Here is a 20,279-nt window from a genome sequence, read left to right as displayed (position 1 = left end):
AAACACAAAAAGAACATATCATGCTCTGCATGCTGCTTTTCCTGTGCAGAGCTGAAACTGTACCTGTAACTGTAAATAAATCAGTCACAATGCACAAACTGCATCAATGGACAAGGTCTGTTCCCAGCAGATCTACCACATTTATGCGCACAATGTCATCAAATAAAAGTACAGTGTGTTCCAGTTAGAAAGTTAATTGACAGAAATAAAATCTGATATCTATTATTATGTTTTCATTGCTGTACAACCGCCTGAAAATAGGAATTAGCCCTTCATAGCTTCAGTGGGACCAATTCTTTTTCCACCACCACCACTTTGTTCTGCCAAGTTTAACTCAGAAAGACAAACCAAACACACAGAGTGGGCCCTTTGTGTATTCAAATTATGCAAATGCCACTGTAGAGTATCCTACACAATTTTTTGGGGTAGGAGGAATTCAGCTGGTTGTAATTTAAATGCTCAGCATTACAGTAGATGCTCCTAAATCCTCAACCCCAGACAACCCCCTACGGGTCCAGTGTGTAAACATGTGTGACATCTAATGGAGAGACTGCAGATTGCAACAAATGGAGGACTTCTCCTATAATCTCTCCCTTCCCCAAACCTATCCCACCTCCATAAAGAATGTAAACTCTTAACAAACTCTTTCAACCCTTCCTTTTACGTCTTTATTGGTTTTGTGTGGGCAAAGCTGTTTGTCTTCACTTCGGTCGTAAGCCTCAGCCCCATGAGTGATGGACGGCCTTGCTTTGGCCTCCATCTCATGCTAATTCAACTAAAATGATCATGAATTTGCCATGGGAATAATACACAACTCCTTACATGGACATCCTGGGGGGGGATGTCCATTTTATATCACATTTTCAGTATATCACAGTAGTGATGTACTGTAAACTACCAATAATCGTGCAGAAGTCACAAAATAGACCTTTTTTTGTTCATAAAAATGAGACAAGTGAACTTTGAATTGTGACGTATTTCCAAATCTACAAATTCAATCCGATTTTAAACATTTTGAGTACTTTTTTGCACAGGTGTGTTTATAAAGTTGGCCAGTGCTGCTCAAATCCAGTTAAATCCAGAGGAGCAATTCCTCTCTGCGGGACTGAAAAAAGGACTAATTCATCAATTAATTAATTAATTAATTTATAATATATAGTGCTTAAACTGTCAGGATTGCAGGTCAGCTGACATCTCCTGTTAATCTTACCAACATCTGTATGTCTTCACACTGTGGAGGATTCCTCTGTATAACACTCTGCTGTGCTGTGAATGTCTATCTGTGCCCAACATGCTTTAAGAGAGTGATTTCAATCCTGTTTCTCCAGCTTCTCAAACAGAGGTGCTGTGCTATTTCAAAAGCCATGATCATCCTCCAAAACAAATATTTTGGGAACCTGCTGGAGTGCTGTGTTCGTTTTTCACACACACACTTACTGTAGCTGTATGTGTTAGCTTTCCCCTGCGGTGTGCTTCTGTGAAAGACATGTTCCATACATGACAAAGGCCTTTTTTTTGTCTTAGGATGTCTATATGTAGCAGCCCCATTGTCCAGGAACAAATAAATTCCTTTTGCTCCGTTTTGTCTTTGTTTAGAAACTTGATACTGAACCCAGTGGTGTGGAGTTTTTATAGCAGGGTTTAAATGGAAGGCCTTTGCAACATCCTCACTTAAACAAAACACCCTTAAACCACAGAGTAAATTCTCTCCGGCTCCGTTTTTTGTTTTTTTTTGTTTTTATAAAGTAAGGACATTTTCACCGAAAAGAGGGTTAACCCCTCAAGTGTCAAGTCTGTGGACGTGGTCGCCCTCAATCTGAGAGAGGCTCAAATTGCAGCTGATCAATGACATGAAATTTAGATATGCTGATGTAAATGTTTCCAGAAATAAGCAGCTGGGTTATATAACTAACAGTGTATGCATTTTGAAGCTTGAGTAACAACCCATATTGTGAGTAACAACCTATATTGTGAGGTCTAAGCTGAGACCTCACAATATCATACAGAGAAAGAAAAAGCCTACATTGTACAGTATATTACATTATATCCACTGCTAAATCTCATCCAGTGTTTCCTGATTGGACTTTTCTGTGCTTACGTACCTCTATATCATCAGTTTGGCAGCATTTCTCTTACAAAATAAAACTAAATTCCTTTATTGGAGAGACTAAAACGATCGTACACATCAGCCATTCAGTCAAATGATATTCTCAAGTGAAGAAAGGGGGTACAAGAGAAGAGCTGCCAGCATATGGCAGCATCTGAAATAAACTTGAGGAGGTGGAGGATGCTGATGGCTCGTGTTGCAATCTTGCTCCGAGGTTTTGTTGACTGTTGTGCAGGGGCGAGCTCATCAGTGCGAAGAAGAGAAATGAATACGCAGAGACAAGGGGCACTGCGGCGTATGTGCTCATTAGGCGGGCAACGCTGTAATTCAGCGAGCGAGCAGCTCTGCAATCAGGGGCCTATTCATTAGCATGGGGGGCCCGCTTTCATCTGCAACCACTTGAAGCTGCCAATCACCGAGGCAGGCGCATGACTGGATGACTTGAGCGCTCGGAGATGCTTGTGCATTGAGAGAGGCAGAGAGAGAGACATGTCTAAATGCTGCCTTAAGCTTTTCATATCTGAGAGGGACTTTAATGGGGAAGAAATGTGCATTACTGCAGTGTAGTGCTGGCAGGTGGCCCAAACTGTGACAGCCTGATAATCATCTCTCCCTCTCTCTCTCTCTCTCTCTCTCTGCTTTGCATGGAAACAGCTTTTGTTCTAAGATTTCACAAGGAGCAGCATCCTTTTCTCAGAGCAGGTTTCCTCCTGATTGAATTGATTGAAAGTGATTGATTAGAAAAAAGTTTGATTTAGAGGTGAAGTTTAGGAAAGAACAAGAGTGACTTTGACACACACACACACACATTTGGTCCAGTCAGCCTATGGGTATCTTTAATTATCTAGTTGTAGAAATGTATAAGGTCAAGATTGTGTGTGTGTGTTTTTATCAGAGAGAGAGAGAGAGAGAGAGAGCATTAGAGCCAGTTACTGTTGATTCCTCCCTGCAGAGGAAACACTGCTGTCACTTGAAATCAATTTTGTCTATTCACCAGTTTTGTGTCAGTTACAAAAAAAGAAAGAAAAAACAGAGTGAAACTAAACCAACATCTGCCAAAATACTTAATGGGCAAATTAAACAATCCCGTGGAGGATAAAGCGGTAGAAGATGGATGGATGGAACCTTTTCACCAAAGTTTATTCACATTCTCTCTGTCACTCAGAGAAGATTAGCACCAGTCTAATGTTAACATGATTAAAAATATTTAAATCTTGTGTGTGACATGGTGAGTGTAACCTTACTAAGCTTTAATTGATGACTAAACAATAAATAAATGCATTTAACTGAATTAAATACCATTAAAATCAAATTAAGTGATAATACTAGCAGTTTCTGAATATACTCAGCTGCACTGTTAATGGCAGTTTTTAGGGGAATCATTTGGGATGAGATAGACATGCAGTAACCTAAAGGAGATGGAGAAGCTGCTCATTTGTAGAGTTGTATTGCAGATGCTAACGTTTGTTTATGCACAAAGAAAATAATTAACCTTAAAACATCTACTGGCCAGCACTTAAAACATCATATACTCAGGTTCACCTGTTCTGTTGCATGGTGAAACGTTCAAGATGACCTGCTGAAGTTCAAATAAATACAATGATAATAATAATCCCTGTATCCATCCTTTTATCAGATCCACTCCATAATGCAGTGGGTTCCACCTCGGGTCGTACCCCATACTCGAAGTGATTATGAATAAAAACAGTTCACTAGTATTTGTTCTTGATTAAAAAACACACATCAGACAGACAGACAGACAAAGTGTGTAGTGGTTGAAACTCAAAATGAAAACATTGGGCAGGCAGGCAGACTCACGTAATTCGAAATCCACGAAACCCACGTAAAAAGGACATGAAAGAAATATGAGTGAATGCTACTTGAAAGTAAAGAAAGGTACATGTCTAAAAAAGAGAAAAGTAATCAACAGACAAACCTATAGAATTCAGTGGGTGGTGTCAGCGCGCAGTATTCACATCGATACATTTCGGGGAAAAAACCCAGATCTTAACAATGTCCTTTAACTCAAAAGTGATCAATTCACTTTACCCTTCGCAGTAGCTTAAGTGCTGCCAATCAATGCAACAACTGTAGATAATGTGTGGTAAAAGGCCTCATAAAAGGTGACAGACTTCTCAGTCAGTGGCTGCACTTTGAGTGAAAAGCGCCGCGATCGTTTCCACGGCGGAGAATCGATCACGTTTCCTGTTAAGTACAGCAAGTAAATTGGAGATGATGTGTGCGTTTGTGGCAGGACGTTATTGCTCTCAATAACAGGTTACCACAGGAAACTTGGCCTTTGACCTTTGACATTTGACCCCATAGATTTAGCAGCTGTGAGGGCACACACACACACACACATACACAGGCTTGCACAGCTATTCTTGTAAGGACATTTGGACAAACTACACAACCTTATACCCATAAACTGTTCATGCCTTAATCTGACCACAACTAAAATCTTATCCCTGAACTTAATCAAGGCCTCGGAAATTAGGTTCTGCCTCATCAGGACCAGGTTTTGGTCTCCATGAGGACTACTGGTCCTGACATGGTCAGAAAAGGTCTTAAAGAGATTTAAAAAAAAAAAAAAAAAAAGTACAAACAAACAAACATGTGCACACGCGCGTACGCACACACGCAGTCGTCATAATAGATATTTTACATTTTATTAAACTGTAGCAGTATTTACAATGTACAATCACTGAATTATTCATTTTCAAGACACGTTAAAAAGTGCTTTTTTAAAAAGTGAAGTTTTGTTCTGAATAAATAAGTTTCCGTTTTCTGACAACAACACAACAACAAACAACAGACACATGTGCTCAAAAATATTCATAATGTACTGAGGTTTTTACTGCAACGCGTCTACAACACTCCCCCTTTTTTAAATATTTTCTTTGCAGCAAATATAAAATTAAAAATGCCTTGCTCAGCTGTGTAAAAGGAAAACAAACCCTGACCTGATGTAGTGTTTTGTGTCCAGTCACAGAAAGGAAAAAAAGAAAAAAGAAAAGTGGTCTTCTTTTTCAACATCACGAAAAACAAAAATCTCCTGTGTTGGAAATGGAGGCAGCACATTTTCTCCCATAACCACAATCTGCTGTCCTTAAAACACAATTTTAGCTTCGCAGTGTTACAACTAAAAAGCCGACTGATTGGAAACAGATTGTCGAGGTCCTGCTACTCTCAAAACAGTGCAGACTTTGCACAGTGCCGTACGTCCCGAAAGATTGTTTTTAGCTATTCCCTATTTAAAAATCACAATGTGATCACAGCGGTGGAAACTTGGAGAGAGAGCTCAGCGGCTGATGGGGAGCTGTGGTAAAGAGATGGATGGATGGGTCAAGTGGCCTGGAGCAGCCAGGACAGAGAAGGGATGAGCTGCACAAAGAAAACAAGAGAAAAAAACATAAGTTTGTTTGTAGAAATGATCCAGTGTGAGAAACTCATATATTTTTTAAATAAAGTCAATGATATACAAAATTACGGAGAGGATTAGGGCCAAATGTAATGTAAAAGGAATTGGCTGATGTCAGAATTCAGACTCTTTTCTCTGACATTTTTATTATTTTAATCTTGTTCCCTAAAAAAAAAAACCTCATATATGGCTCTAATTCTCTTCCGTACAAACAAACATTTTGAATGGTGAAAAAAAATACGGAGAGGATTAGGGCCAAATGGAGAGGGAAAGAAAATGGAGCCAGATGTCAGAATTTTGACTTTTTTCTCAGATTTTTTTTCCTCAGAATTCTGAGATTAAAGCCAGAATTCTGACTTAAATTTAAATTTTGTTTATAAAAAAAAAAATCAGATGTGGCCCTAATCCTATTCCATACAAAGTTAACATTTTGAATAGTGAAAAAAATTTTGCTTCTATAAAAACGTTTAGTTTTTTAAATATTTTAATTTCTGTCAGTGTCACTGGTTCCGTATGTAAATCGGCAGTAACAAACCTCTACATTCAATCAAACCTATGGGGAGTAAGAATAGCAACTGGGCATTTTAGAAAAAAGAGGAACTACATGTTGAAGTGTGAAAAAAGAAAAAGGCATATTGACACTGATATTGTGCAGAGCCTCCAAAGTATTACCTAACGACCACGAGCAAACGTGTTTTTACTGGACTGAAGTCAAAGAACATGAGCTGGTCAAACAGTGTAACTCTAAGTAGGTTTGCTCCATAAAATCCTTCACTATTTAAGGATTGGAACTAATTATCTTTGCCGACCATCATAAGAAAAAAGTACAGCATACTTTACTTCAAACCTTCTGTTTTCTACTTCTGCCACTTTGAGCTGCAGTCAAAGAATGTTACATACAAACATATTATTATCAAATAAAGAATGATTTGCTATTTACTCATAATAAACTTACTTGATTCCGACAGACTATTGTATTATATTTACTTTTTAGCATAAGCTCCACCACTGTCAGGTGAAATATTAATTTTGTATTATGCTAATGTCATTTTGCCTCTTATACTTTTGCACTTTGACTTAATTTTGTTATCTTGATAAAATGACACATACTGTACGTGTCTATTAGTTTGTAACTGCAAGACCTGTAGAATAATCAGTGTTTTCCTCAACCAAAGTTTTATGTTTAATTTTTTGTTTGAAAAACACATTGTGATTGAATTTGTCTCTTCTTCCTCTGTTCAGATCACAAACTATTTTTACTGACTGTGCAACGTCGTTAATTATACTGTAAATCACTATAAAATGAGTCGATAAAATACTTTACTTTAACCCCCATTATAATATATACTTTGCATCAATGTAAAAGTGATTTGTACTGCATTATATCAGTGGCTGTGTTCATGTGTGACCGTCGGGTCGTGTTCCCTGACGCTGACACTCACAGTCCAGATATCCGTGCAGGGTGAGTAGATGTGGTCGGTCGGGGCTGCCGAACGGGGAATAGTGAATATCTTCTGGCAGCGACGGCGGCATCCTGGACAGTTGAGCGCTCTGAGAGAAACTGTGGTGTGGCGGCTGCTTTTTGTGTCGTGCTCGGCAGTTCTGAAACCAAACCTGGGAAATATCACAGATCATGTGGACATTTTTTACCAAAGCCGCGGAGGAAACTGTGCACGGTGTAACACTGAGATTTAGTATTCGCTTCCTATTCATATTCATTTGTCCCAGATTTCCCCATGAGCAAAACAGGACGCTAAAGCAGAAATAATATTTGGTCAAATTGGTTAAATTAGTCAAGGCACGACATTTACTACATATAATAACTGACAAATCATTTATATAAATAACAAATGCCATTTCATTTAGTTTTTAAAATAGTTTTTGTGTTTGTCGGACAGAATGTGCCATTATAATGCGAGAACTTGACCTCTGATATCTTTAAATGCTGACTTTTAAAGACCAAACCAACAATCAGCAAATAATTATTGGTTAGTCTAGGATGGAAAGAAAAATGCAACCTCGCACACTGTTTTCTACGTGTCAATAAAACAGAATGGTTTAGGATTAACATGTGTCAACATGCATTAAGATGGAAAATATTCCGAAACAGGAAATAATTACATATTGATGATCAGATTATATACTTAAATGCAGGGCTGTGGTGCTGCTGCTTTTACTGACGTGAAAGCTTTGATTCCTTCTCTCACCGCTGCCCTAAAATGCAGCTGTCAGTCCTGACCTTCATTTACACAACGCTGGATAGTATTCTGGATTTTTTCTGTGGGTTTTTTTTTTTTGGCCTATGTTCCCTTTAAACAGTTCTGAGTTGCAACCATTTATCAGAAGTTGCATGCGTCAAACAACCTGTAATCACGTCAACCAAAGAATGCATTTCTCTTTTCCAAAGGAGCCTGAAAAGATAAAAACCGTCCTGTAATTTACAAGAAAAACAACAAAAGATGCAAACTAAATATAAATGTGTGTTGCTTTAGATTTATAGATGTCCCTGAAAATAATCCCAGTGCCTCTTATTTATGTGGAATAATACCATAAACCCATAAATCCCTTACAATAAAGTAAAGTGGATTAATATCATGTATCGTGGTATATTCTGTGTTACCTGTATGACTCGTCTGCTCAGTCCTGTTATTTCAGACAGCTTCTGTAAAGTTTGAGCGTCCGGGTTGTTGTCCTGAGCAAACTGAGTCTGCATCACCTGTGAGAAGAGACAGAATCATACACATGAACATTCAACTCAAAGGGTTTTACCTCAATATTTGCATTTTGTGTCATTTATTGCACTACACCTCACTGGTAATATACTTTTTACCTCACTCCATTCATTTAAAACATGAAGGTACATAACAAATTTACATTTAGAGCATATGCACAACCTTGTCAAACAAAGAAACACTTCGACTTTGCTGTAAATGTCTTCTTTAGTCAGCTGATTTATTAATAATCACCAATGCTTTACTGGCTGTTTTTGTCATTTTGATGCAAATGATCATTTGTGGTTCCAATTTGGAACATTTGCTGCTCTTTGTCATCTTGTGGAAGTGTGACTTTGTGCTCTCTGTGATGTTGGTGCATGGATTGAGCAAAATGGAAAGAGTTACCAAGAAAATGCAAATCACAAACGTATGTCCTAATAATAACTTTTAAAATGAAATGCTGAACCTCAAACAAGTCTACTTAAATGTTAATGCGCTATTAATAAAACCACATATTTGGATATCTTCAAACGGGTTTGTGTCGAGCTCCATGAGTTGATGGAGTTCACAAGTTGTGAAATTTAGATCGGATAATAACACATAAATCAGATAAATGTGTTATTCGATCATCAGACGGTAGCTCTGAGACACTGTGTCTAATTCCCACAACAACAATAACAACAGAGGAAGAAAAAAATAAAAAATAAAAAATAAATAAAGTCAACGTCAAAGTCATTTCCTTCAAAGAAAATAAAAGCCCCGCACTGCTCTTCGCTGTGTTTCTGTCAATTACGACAAGTTTTATGGATACAAGATCTGAAAAAAACTGGTCAAATTTAATCCAACCGTAATTGAATGTGAAAAAACTCATATTGATTTTAAGTGTATTCATCATTTGACAAAGTGAAAAAAATGGGTGAAAGAGCCCTTTAACATCTACACCAGCCCTTGTTAAGTCTTACAAAGTTGTTTTTTTAACTTAAATGTTTTCCCCCCTCTGTCTCATAACGTTTGAATGCGCAAAAGTAAATTTTCCTATTTCTACTAATTTATCAGATTAGATGCTGTAATTGACTTTTACCCCGGATAGTAAACGTGCTGCTGACACACACACACACACACATACACGTACACACGTACACACGTACACACACGTACACACGTCACGTCGTAGCAGTTCTTCATACCTGCAGCTGCTCAGCGGTGAACGACGTCCGCGCCCTCTTGGCAGGTTTAGGTTGGCAGTCCTGATCCGAGGGCAGCGCTCCTTCCAGAGTCAGTCCTGTGCCTGAAGACAAGCACAACAAGGTTCCTCATGTCACGACACACAGAAAGTTCACAATTCAGCAAATTAGCATCGACGTTTCATTTGCCAAAAAGCCACAGAAGCCAAATGATTCATGCAGTCATGAGCTTCCTATTCATCACTGAAAGGACTTACTGAATTAAGGAGTATTTAAGGACCTTCTGTGTGAAATATTACTTCATAAAGTTTATAGGATTGAAGATTTTAGCTTATTTTCCTTTGACACATCCTACATTTGTCATGTCCATTGTTTGTCGTGTTGAATGTTTCAACTTTGAGATTGAAAATAACATGTCAAGAAATGTGGATTTTAGGATTTATTCATCGTCATTTAAAATGTGTCATGCTACCTTCTTGGCCAGGGTCTCTCGTGTGTACTTATCTTATTTTTCTTAAAAATCTCCCCCAAGACATTCACTGTCCCGTGTTCAGTTAACACAAAGTTGCAGATGATTTTTTGTGTTTGACTGGCAGATAATGAAGGTTAAAAATACCACAGTTAAAGATGGTTATATGTTTCCCTTTTGATGTGACGATGATGTGACGATGATGTGAGATGACGACTGCAGCTAAGAGCTGGACTGAAAATGTGTCTGTGGAAAAAGAAAAAAAAAAAACCACCCTACTTGAGTGGCGACATAAAGGCAGCACTGGTAACGCTGGAGCTCAAGTGATCAAATTTTGTTCAAATATTTTGGCGTCATTTGTCACTGAGGCTCAGACCAAAGCTGGTTTACCAGCTGGGCTAAGTAGCGCCCAGATTGACTTCATACGCACATCATTTATGTCGACTTGATTGCATATTTGTTGGAAATGGGATCACTGACATTGAATATCAACTATATCACGTTCTGGTCATGAAGAGAAACCTCTAAGTGCTTGAGCTCAAATGTCTTTTCATTCCTGAAAACCTCACACAAGGTTGTATTATTCCCGTAATTTAAAAAAGAAATAAAAATAATGTATATGTAAAAGATTGTGTTTTGGTAAACAGTGATAAATGTCAACATATAAGTTAATTATTGTAGAAAACTACAGAAATAAGAAAAAAAAAATAGAAATCACATTTAAAATGTTGGTACAAGAGATTTTTGGCTTCAAAAAGGCTTAAATAAAACATTTAGTAAGGGGTAACAATTAACATTACAGTACAGACACAATTTGGTGATAATGTTATGGTAATACCCTTTTATTTTTATTGTAATTATGAAAAAATGGTAATGGTAATTAAAATAATGTGTGTGTGTGTGAAGGCCACACCAATAGTAATTCTCATTATGCCATTACCTGGATATTCAGTAACATGGTATGATTGTAATATCATCTCCTTATTACCTTTTTATGATCAAACTGGAACTGGAATTTGTATTATTGCGCAACCAAAATACTACCTCCCTATTAAAAGAGTAACCTTTGCTACTTTAGGGAAGAAAAGAAGACGTAAAAGAGGACTTAAAACTTATCTTTTTACTCTGGCCTTCAACTAGCTCCTTTTTATTCCAAAAAGTGTTGTATTGTTTTATTTCAAGCTCATAGTATAATTATGACCATACTTATTATTATGTGAATGTACTGTAATGTAAAGTGTCTTTGCCTCTGGGACCATCAGGCCGTCAGAGACGATCATCAGAGATGCACCTTTGATCACCGTGTGTTACCGTTTTCTGCAGCCCTGCGCAGGTTCTCCAGCATGATGTCGTAGTGGCTGCGGCAGAGCACCCTGCTCTCCACCAGGCCAAACTCCTCCCCAGTGGACAGCTGCCTCTTACAGGAGTAGCAGGCGAAGCAGGCCAGGTGGTAGACGCTGCCCCGAGCTCGCCGCACCCAGTCACTGGCGTACACCTGCCGGCCACACTGGGCACACTTAGTGCCAAACCTACTGTGAGGAAGAAGAAGAAGGACACAGGCATCTAAACATTATGTGTGTCTCTGTGTGTTTCAATGAAATACTGTAGCCTTAACAAAGACTTATTCTTAACCTTAACTTAACCACAATTCATATCTTAACCAATTCGCCAGAAATTAGGTTCTGCCTCATTAGGACCAGATTTTGGACTACTGGTCCTGACGAGATCAGTGTTTATGCCAGGAAAGGCCTTAAAGGTCATTATCATTTGACTGACTTTTTTTATTGTCTCCAAAATCTTTTACATAAGGCAGATGAAACCAGATCAAGTAAGAACACTGGCGACCAACCACTTTTCATCTTAGTTCTTCACTAACAAGTTAAATTCAGGTGTTTGTCAGCCAAACAGCACTGGATTCTATTTATTCCAGCTTTTGTTGCACAAACAAAGCTTTTCGGGCTCATGAGATTTCACACAGTGATGAAACCAGTGTCGAAATGCAACTCCTCATCCTGTAAATCGCTATCATCTCTTCATCTAAATGAATCGAATATGTTTCAGTTTGTTTTGTTTTTGGCTTTGAGCTCCTGTTTACATCCTCCTTGCCCAGTTTACGGATAAAAACATAAAATACATAGATTATCCAGTCTGTTTGTGGCAGTGGGAGGTTTGTATATCAAATTCATATAAGATGAGCCAAGTACACCTCTGTTGGACATTAGTTATTAAATACACTTTTTTAAATTTCTGATTATGTCTTATGTATTTAATGGTCTAATGTATTCAGAAATGACAACACATTAGACAGTTTATAATGAAAATACAGTTATGTTATTCTGGAGTATAAAGTTGACTCAATAAGATGTAAAAACACTCTTTAAATTTAAACCAAATGACGTCTAATGATTCATCAACTGCACAACAATTTGCTTTATGAAACCGCTTGCTTTATTCTTTTTCATTCACTTATTACTTGTAAATATGTCAATTAAATTCAAATGTGACTAAATAGAAATATCAGGGTTAGGGTTAGTGATATTAAAATGCGCGGAGACACGGAGGAAAACACTGCATCACATTTAAATGTCTTGTTTTCGTTGATTTCAAAAAGAAAAAAAAGTGCTTCATGTGGCACGTATATTAACATTTAACTTTTTAGAATAAACCTGCATTTTTAAACCCTTTCTCAGGCCGTTCATTCGTTATTGTTTTTAATTTAATCATTATACTTGAACCGCATTTAATTATGACATTAAATACTTATATACTAAATACATAAAAAAATAACCATCAGGACAATATTAAAATGTTGGGCTTTTAAAATAAACGAGTTTGTGTTTCAGTGACCTCTTTTTAAACACTCCACTGATATACTACATCATGTAAGACATTTGGAGTTTAAATAAACAAATACAACTGCAAACCATTCTATTAAATTCGGAAAACAAGGAGGAGAAGAAGAAAAACAGCTCTTACCTGAAGTAATCTAGTTTGCAGTAGATTTCTTTGTTTTTAACGTAGCAGCTACTCTGCTGGCGCAGAGACGCTCTGCACACGGAACACTCCAAACACGACAAGTGCCAGTTCAGATTATTGACCTGCGCACAAACAATTAACAATAACTATTAAATCGCACGTTCAGACATAATGTGTGTGTGTGTGTGTTTAACAATACTATGAATGAGATGTTTATTAATCCCTATACATACAAAAAAAGAAAAGAAAGAAAGAAAGAATCACACTCTTCCAAAAAATAAAAGAATGAAAGAAAATGTTTCTGACAGACATATTCAAATTAATAATATAATATAATAATAATAGTAATTGATAATGTCCTCTCACCTTGAGCAGGTATCGGTCGTGGATCTCCATGCCGCAGCTGGCGCACTGGTTCTTGGCTGCGGGAGGAGAGCAGAGGCACGCGGCCTCTGAAGGACTGGACTCACCGGACTCCTTCTTCACCTCCGACTTTGACTGCGTCACAAAAACAAACAACAGCACTTCATATGAGAATCTCAGCTTTGTCTTTTCTTTTTTATTATTATTAAAAAAAAACACATTTCAGCAGTGATGCGGAGCCTGCCGTCCTGGGTAAAACACTGACTTTGAATCTATTCTTTTCTCCGCGTAGGCCCGTTAACTTCACTGCGTTATGACCGTGGTGTTTTACACATCCACGCATCTGATCCGACAGTTCCAAACATTTTAAGTGACGCCGAAAATGTTGCATGAAGATACGCGACAATTTAAAGCACGTAAACTGAGATTGAGCGGCTCCCCTGTCTGTTTTTCTGTCTGTCTGTCTGTCTGCACTAAATCCCGGCTGATAAACGCCTGTAGGTGCAGCTGAATCTGCCTCTGATTCAACCAAACACCCGGAGACAAGCGGAAAGTTTAGGGAGGAATGAGGGACAACTTACACAGAGCGGAAGAATGAGAAATCAAAAGGTTGCAAACCAAAACTCGTCCAGATGTTTGTGACTCACCATTTTCGGCTCTTGAACGCTGCCTATTTGGAGAGAAGATGGAGTTTGCGCTGCACATTACGCATCTCTGCCCCAACCCACACTATATCCGGTCCAAAACAACGAATAACAGTTTCTCCTGCATTTAAACCCTGGCAACAAAGGAGATTTTGATGCAATTAGATGAAAAAAAAAGAAAGAAAAAAAAGAAAAAAAACACACACACACTATATGATCGATCACCCCTCTTGCGCGCAATAGGAGGCATGTGTCCCCCATGCAATCAAATGAAAGGATGGCACTATATCTGCAATTAGCGGTGGATTGAAACGCTTCGCGTGATAAGTGCCATCCCGGGTGTCAATTTCATCTGTCAATCAAGAGAAGGCAATCGAGCCACCAAGCTAAGAGTGGAGAGGGCGGCACATCCTAATTTCAATAGCTGTTTAATCGAAAATCGAAAAAATCTCCAAAGTGAAGAGGCTCAATTGGAGATCGCTCTATTCATAACAGACAATGTGCAGAAACTGCAGCTGATCTTGACGCATAAAGGAGCCTGATTGTCTCTTTTTTCTCCTCCGTGATGGACCCATTAAAGTACTCGAGGTTCCCCTGCGTGATTACAGCTGCATTCATAAGGTGCCAAAAAATCTGCGTTTGCGTGGCAATCCGGCGTCCGTGTTGTCCTTCGTTTCGTGGAAAATTAACAAGAATGCAAGGTTCTGATAATTACCAGCTACGCTGTAAATACTGGAGCAAAACAACAAGAGATGGCCTATGAGCATTACTATAGATATATACTTCATAGATATGGAGACGCTTCCACAAGCAGCGAAAACATGGTCCAATAAAAGTTTCCCCACAGCTTCACGGGCAAAATATCCAAATAATTCCATGGGCCGTGGTTGTTTAAGCAGGATTTCCTCAGGACAGCAGAGATGACACTCTCCTTCTCTCTGCGTCTTCTTAACAATAATAATAATAATCCACCTTCATTGACTTTGTGCAACCGCGGGAATCAAACCTGCAGCAACAGCAGCAGAAGCAGCAGCAGCAGCAGCAGCCATGGCACCACCCTCTCATGCATGAAGACTCCCAGTTCACTTTTGGTCCGCTGTGACTTCTTCTCCCCGCCTCAACTCCAAGTTGACACCCTGATTACTCAGACAGGACATGGAGAAAAACATAGAATCATAACACTGAGCGAATGATATACTTAGTGTGTAAGAAAATGCTCATCAAGCATGTTTTCCAGTCCTCTGTGTTTACTTTTGACAAATCTGATATCATATGTTTTTTTATGTTTTAGTGTTCCTACTCATTCACCTTTTAATGTGTCTATTTATTCCACATACAGTATAATTGTTCAGAATTATGAAATGTAGGTTTGCTTTTTGCTTGATTTTAAATAAGAGTTCACACTGTAGATCGTGTCACTAGGTTTTTTATTAGTTGCATTTTAAACTATAATGTGATTATCATATTCTTTAAACCCGAAGAACATGCTTTTTTCCATTAACTGTACAGTATATACAGAGGCTCTAAGAATATGTGCAATATAAGTGTCTTAAATCCTTTTTTTCAGCACAACCTCTTCAAACTGATGAAACAATTTTATTATGTTCTCCAACTATATAAACACAACTGAGCAAAAAGTGTTCAAAATGTTTAAAATCAAATTTAATTTGTGAAATTTGGAAACGCGTCACAGTTCAAAGTTAAATTGGCTCGTTTTTTTTTTAACAAAAAGAAAAGAAAAACAGTCTATTTTGTGTCTTCTGCACTATTATTGCTACTTTATATAAAAATGTGATATAAAATGAGTCATAACTTTGACTCAATAGGATGTTTACAATGGGTGCACCTGCGGCACAGATCCATGCCGTGTGAGCACCAAGGGTTAAGGGCACTGCATTGACTTTCATTCATGTGGACAGCATAAACAGATTATTATCCTAACCTCAGCGTAACCCCAATTCAAAATTTAGCTCGTAACTTAACCAGCTCTTCAGAAATGAGGTTCTTTCTCATGAGGACCAGGTTCTCTGTGATGTTTGAGAAAGAAGAATTTACATCTCACTGTCCAGGGTGAACCCTGCCTTTCGCCCTATGTCAAGCTGAGATTGGCACAGCATTCCCCCGTGACCCTCATGTGGAGGATAAAGCGGTAGAAGATGAGTGAGTGAGTGAGTTTACATCTCAAAATACATGTTGTACCCTTAAGAGTATGCAAATATTGAATATCAACAGCTTCTCCTCTGATGTGAATGGATCAAACTCACTGAGAGATCTTTTTTGTTTTTGTTTTTCCTTTTTAAAGAAAACTGACTGCCAGGTTCTGGTTCAGGCCACAGCACTGATCTAGACAAGCGAATAACCTCTAAACCAGGGCTGGGCACAATATCCCATCATGATGTCACAAGGTTTACATATTCATGATGATATTTCACCGAATTATAAAGTAAATGTGGTGGTTTTGAATTGTAACTGTATATCAAGTAATAATGCAATAATTAGAACTATCATATAATACGTATAAGTATATGAAGTGGCATGTAATCGAATTGCCAAGTTTGACACTTGTGTTCTAAACCAACAGACTGCAATGCACAAGACTCACAGGTAAACAAGAGTACAAACATATATGCTACAAAGCCAGAATCTCTGTCTTATGTTGTAAAAGACTATACAAATGGTCATTAACTGATTAATTAGATTTGGATGAATTTAAAAATCTGAATTTTTCTTAGTAAAGCATGAAACAAACATCTTATTAACATTGTAAGGATGAATTTATATGACATGTGACCACTTGAACGTATTCCTGGTTCCTGATATGCAGAGGAACACAAGGAAATACAGGACGTCAACAGAATCTGAATTTAAATATAGAAAACTAAACCAAGAGAACCAGGCTGTCATTGTGACAAGCTGACATTTTAGAGCTTTTTGGGAGACAACATGTCAAACTGCACGTCGAGGGAACTAAGAGCAAAGGTTTCCATGAAATCAATGACACTTTAATACTCATTGATCCCGTAAAGAAAGCGTTTGTAGAGCGACAATTACATTTCCTCAGTCCCTCTGTATTGTCTGTAATGCACTGCATCGGCTCTCTGCATTAACTGTAATTACCAGCTGGAGCGGGATCAACTGGAAGTGGGCTGGTCAAGATGTGGAAGGACTTCAGAGTGGGAAAAGTGTTATTTTACTTCCATTATCACAGAGTCTTTAGAGAGGATTTGTAAGACCTAAGGTTTTTGACCACTTTGGCCATGCTGTTAATCCATTTTCATTCTTAGGTGTAGCTTTTACCTTTATGGATTATTTTGAGGTCACAGAAGTTTGGTGTTGTGAAAATCAACACTGTAGACCACCGTAAAGAAAAATGTATATCTCCTAATTCCTGATGTACAGAAATGGAATTCTTGCAGGTGAATCCTTCAAAAATAAGCACACTCTACATGTTACAAAACTGTTTTTAACCCACTTTTTTGAAAAGCAGTATCTGCTAAACTGATCATCAGCTGAGAAAAAGAGACAGAGAATCAGTGAAAAGAATGATAACAAAGTGACAAAAAACAACCTTGTGACACAAAAACAATGACAAGAGGCAAGTGATTCCGGTGACAGTGTCAAGTGACCACGAAATGACACAAGAATTGCCACAGTGACACAACAATAACAAAAACACATAAAAAAGTTGTCTTGTCTCTGTTGCATTTGAAACTATAATCTGATTATCATATTCTTTTTAGGACACTGCATTGACTTTCATTCATGTGGACAGCCTAAACAGATTATTATCCCAAACTTCAACCTAAGCCCAATTCAAATCTTAGCTCGTAACCTAACCAGTTCCACCAAAATATATACTTAAAACTTCAAGTGACCGCTCTTGGCCTGCAGCCCTTTTCATGCACAGCTGTCTGCGAGCCATTCAAACAGCGACCAACGCACTGCCACAATAACAACAAACTGCAGCACATGCTAAAGCGATTAGACGCATCCAACAATGAGCCCCAGTGGGCAGTTTGATGACAGGTATGTCAACAATGTGTGACGTGAATTGTCCACTTGCTGTGGAGGTGCACACAGGGTTCACGGGAGGGCAGCATCTTATTTAGAGTCGGAAAACGGCCGACATTAAGGTGGAGTCCTATTGTCATAATGGAATAACAATGCTTGTGTAACACACTCATGAAGTTAATGAGTTATAATCAGGACCTGGTTTTAATACAGTTATATGTTAGGTACAGATGTTTGTCGGTGTTAAGACTTTTTTCCCCAAGCTTAGAATTGCCTCTTCTCTTTCTGTCTCTTTTTTAAAATTACTTTTCTTAGTTTCTTTAGATTTAAGTTTGAATTTGTCTAATTCCACTTTTTTGTGGTCTTTTAATCTACTGGCTCTCAGTTATTTCACTGCATTGTCTTCTTTGAGGAGGAATGTAACAGCCAAGAGTTGCTGTGTAGTGTTTTTTACAAATGTCTCTTGAAATCACACAGTAATTATCTCCTCATCCTGAGACCAGACTCATTCTCTCATCATTAAAAATCCTACAATAGCCCTATTTTTTTATTATTTTTTTTTTTATATTTTTCTCCTCTTACTTTCTCGTGATGTCATTTCACCAGAGGAAAATTAGTTTCACTGTTGTGGTGGATGTGACTCATGAGTTCTGTGCTCCACACTGACGCTTCATTTATGCTGCCAATAAGTGTCCATGATATCCAATGAAATCCAATGAAGCCACACCCACATTGGCTTATTATTGGGTATTAAATCCTTAATGAACACCATGCCCTCTAAATGTTTCTTTTGCTTGTTGCTTCAGAGGTTAGAAAAGATTTCAGATCTGAGAGGACCTTGCTGTCCAGACATACATGATGATTTGTTTTTTTATAAAGCCATTATATTGGTATAGAAACTTAGTTTATGGTATTAGTCTACCACATTTTTTTTCTATCTATTCCACTATAAGAGGTGGTCAAAAACAGCTCGTTAAAACAGCACAATCTAGGATTTTGACCTTCAAATAACGTCTCAAAGATCATTTTCATAGTACATTACCTACATTGGCACTATGGAACTTTGGGTTTCCACGCCGCACCATGATGACACAAAAAGAACTACAAAATTATGCTTTACGTCAGAGCTTATCAGAGTTACTTAAAATAAAACAATGTAATCATATTACATTGTTGACATCTGAAGACATGGTTGTTTGTACTTTAGAAGTTCTGCTTCAGAGTTCCCTGTGACATTGGCTTGTCAACACTTGTAATAGACAGTACCGTCTCCCAGCTGTAGGGGGACCTTGAGAGCAAATCCTACATTGTGTTACTTTAAACTGTAATCACACAAGTTGCTGGCCAAATACAACATTAACAGTTAACTGTAAAACATTCTCAATTATAGAAGCAACAATTTAAAAAGAACAATAAAATAATGAGGTGATCATGATTTTAGGAGGTGAAGTGGTGACAAAGATTAGGTTGAAAGAGTCTTAAATGGATTTGTGCACCAGCTGTGGCCTTACATAATGATAATCTGTTTTTGTAGTATGTTTTAATCTACGATCTTTGCTTTTTTGTTTGATTGTTACAGCATTAGCTCCAGCTCATTAATTACATTCCTACCTTTACGATTGTGAGATCAAACACGAACAATAGAGATCGTCACCTCATGTTTTTCACCCAACTCTTGCATATCTTCAGGCTGAGGTGGAGACCAGGGCTTGATTTATACATCTTTCTTTTACTGGTAGCATTTTTTATTTCTTTTTCAGAGACGCAGCACCAAGCTAAACAATGATGACTGATTGGCACGGCTTGGCATGTTGGCTGGAAGAAATTGTTTATAGAAGGATGGAGCGAGTAACTAAACGTAACAGGAGGGCCTTATCTTGTTTCTGTAGAACCTGCGACATGGCAGACCGTGTGAACATTGTTCCATGTTTGACATAAGTTGAGTTTGAGGTCAGTCTCTTTAAGAGCTACAGCTTGAAAATAATGACTGAAACTGTAGTTTGCCCATTGTGTGACGTTGTATTCCCTACCAATTCGTAATCAATGACACGGGAGGCGCACCTGAGGGTTGGTCATTGTTGAAGCACTAACTTTGTATTCAAGCAAAATTCAACAAGAAAAAATATCTTGTTTTCATTTGAAAATAAGCAGTAAAGTATATAGTTAAGCTATACACAAAGATCATGAACCAGAATTGGACTGTTTACCTCTGGTTATTCTGTCACTTGACAGTTAACAGGATCATGTCGATCAAGTATGATCTGTTCTGATCTGTTGACAGTGATTGTTGTCAAGTAAACATCACAGTTTTAATTTTGTGGACAAGGATACTACATCACTGATATTGTTCAAAATAAACAGCTTAACTCATGAGCGAGTGAGTTACAGAA

General features: G+C 38.0%; 1 protein-coding gene across 6 annotated transcripts; it reads right to left on the bottom strand.

Annotated features, from left to right (window-relative positions):
- Window positions 1–4,794: 4,794 nt before the first annotated feature.
- LOC131463447 (LIM/homeobox protein Lhx6-like) lies at window positions 4,795–14,951 on the bottom strand. 6 transcript variants are annotated; one of them, XM_058635155.1, is made up of 9 exons: window positions 14,594–14,949; window positions 13,882–14,012; window positions 13,238–13,369; window positions 12,872–12,993; window positions 11,207–11,427; window positions 9,430–9,530; window positions 8,149–8,244; window positions 6,971–7,142; window positions 4,795–5,491 (listed from the first exon to the last, which is right to left on the bottom strand). In XM_058635155.1, exons 2-9 carry the CDS (start codon window positions 13,882–13,884, stop codon window positions 5,409–5,411), a joined length of 930 nt encoding a protein of 309 aa, XP_058491138.1. In that variant the 5' UTR covers window positions 13,885–14,012; window positions 14,594–14,949; the 3' UTR covers window positions 4,795–5,408. The 6 variants fall into 6 exon arrangements, with proteins under 6 accessions (XP_058491138.1, XP_058491139.1, XP_058491140.1 ...); XM_058635156.1 differs by having other exon boundaries at window positions 14,662–14,949; XM_058635157.1 differs by having other exon boundaries at window positions 14,885–14,941.
- Between the last annotated feature and the right edge of the window lie 5,328 nt (window positions 14,952–20,279).

The sequence above is a fragment of the Solea solea genome, chromosome 8, assembly GCF_958295425.1.
Source record: "Solea solea chromosome 8, fSolSol10.1, whole genome shotgun sequence".
Taxonomy (NCBI): Eukaryota; Metazoa; Chordata; class Actinopteri; order Pleuronectiformes; family Soleidae; genus Solea; species Solea solea.
Note: the sequence above shows the minus strand (reverse complement) of the source record. Positions and strands in the feature narration are given on the sequence as shown.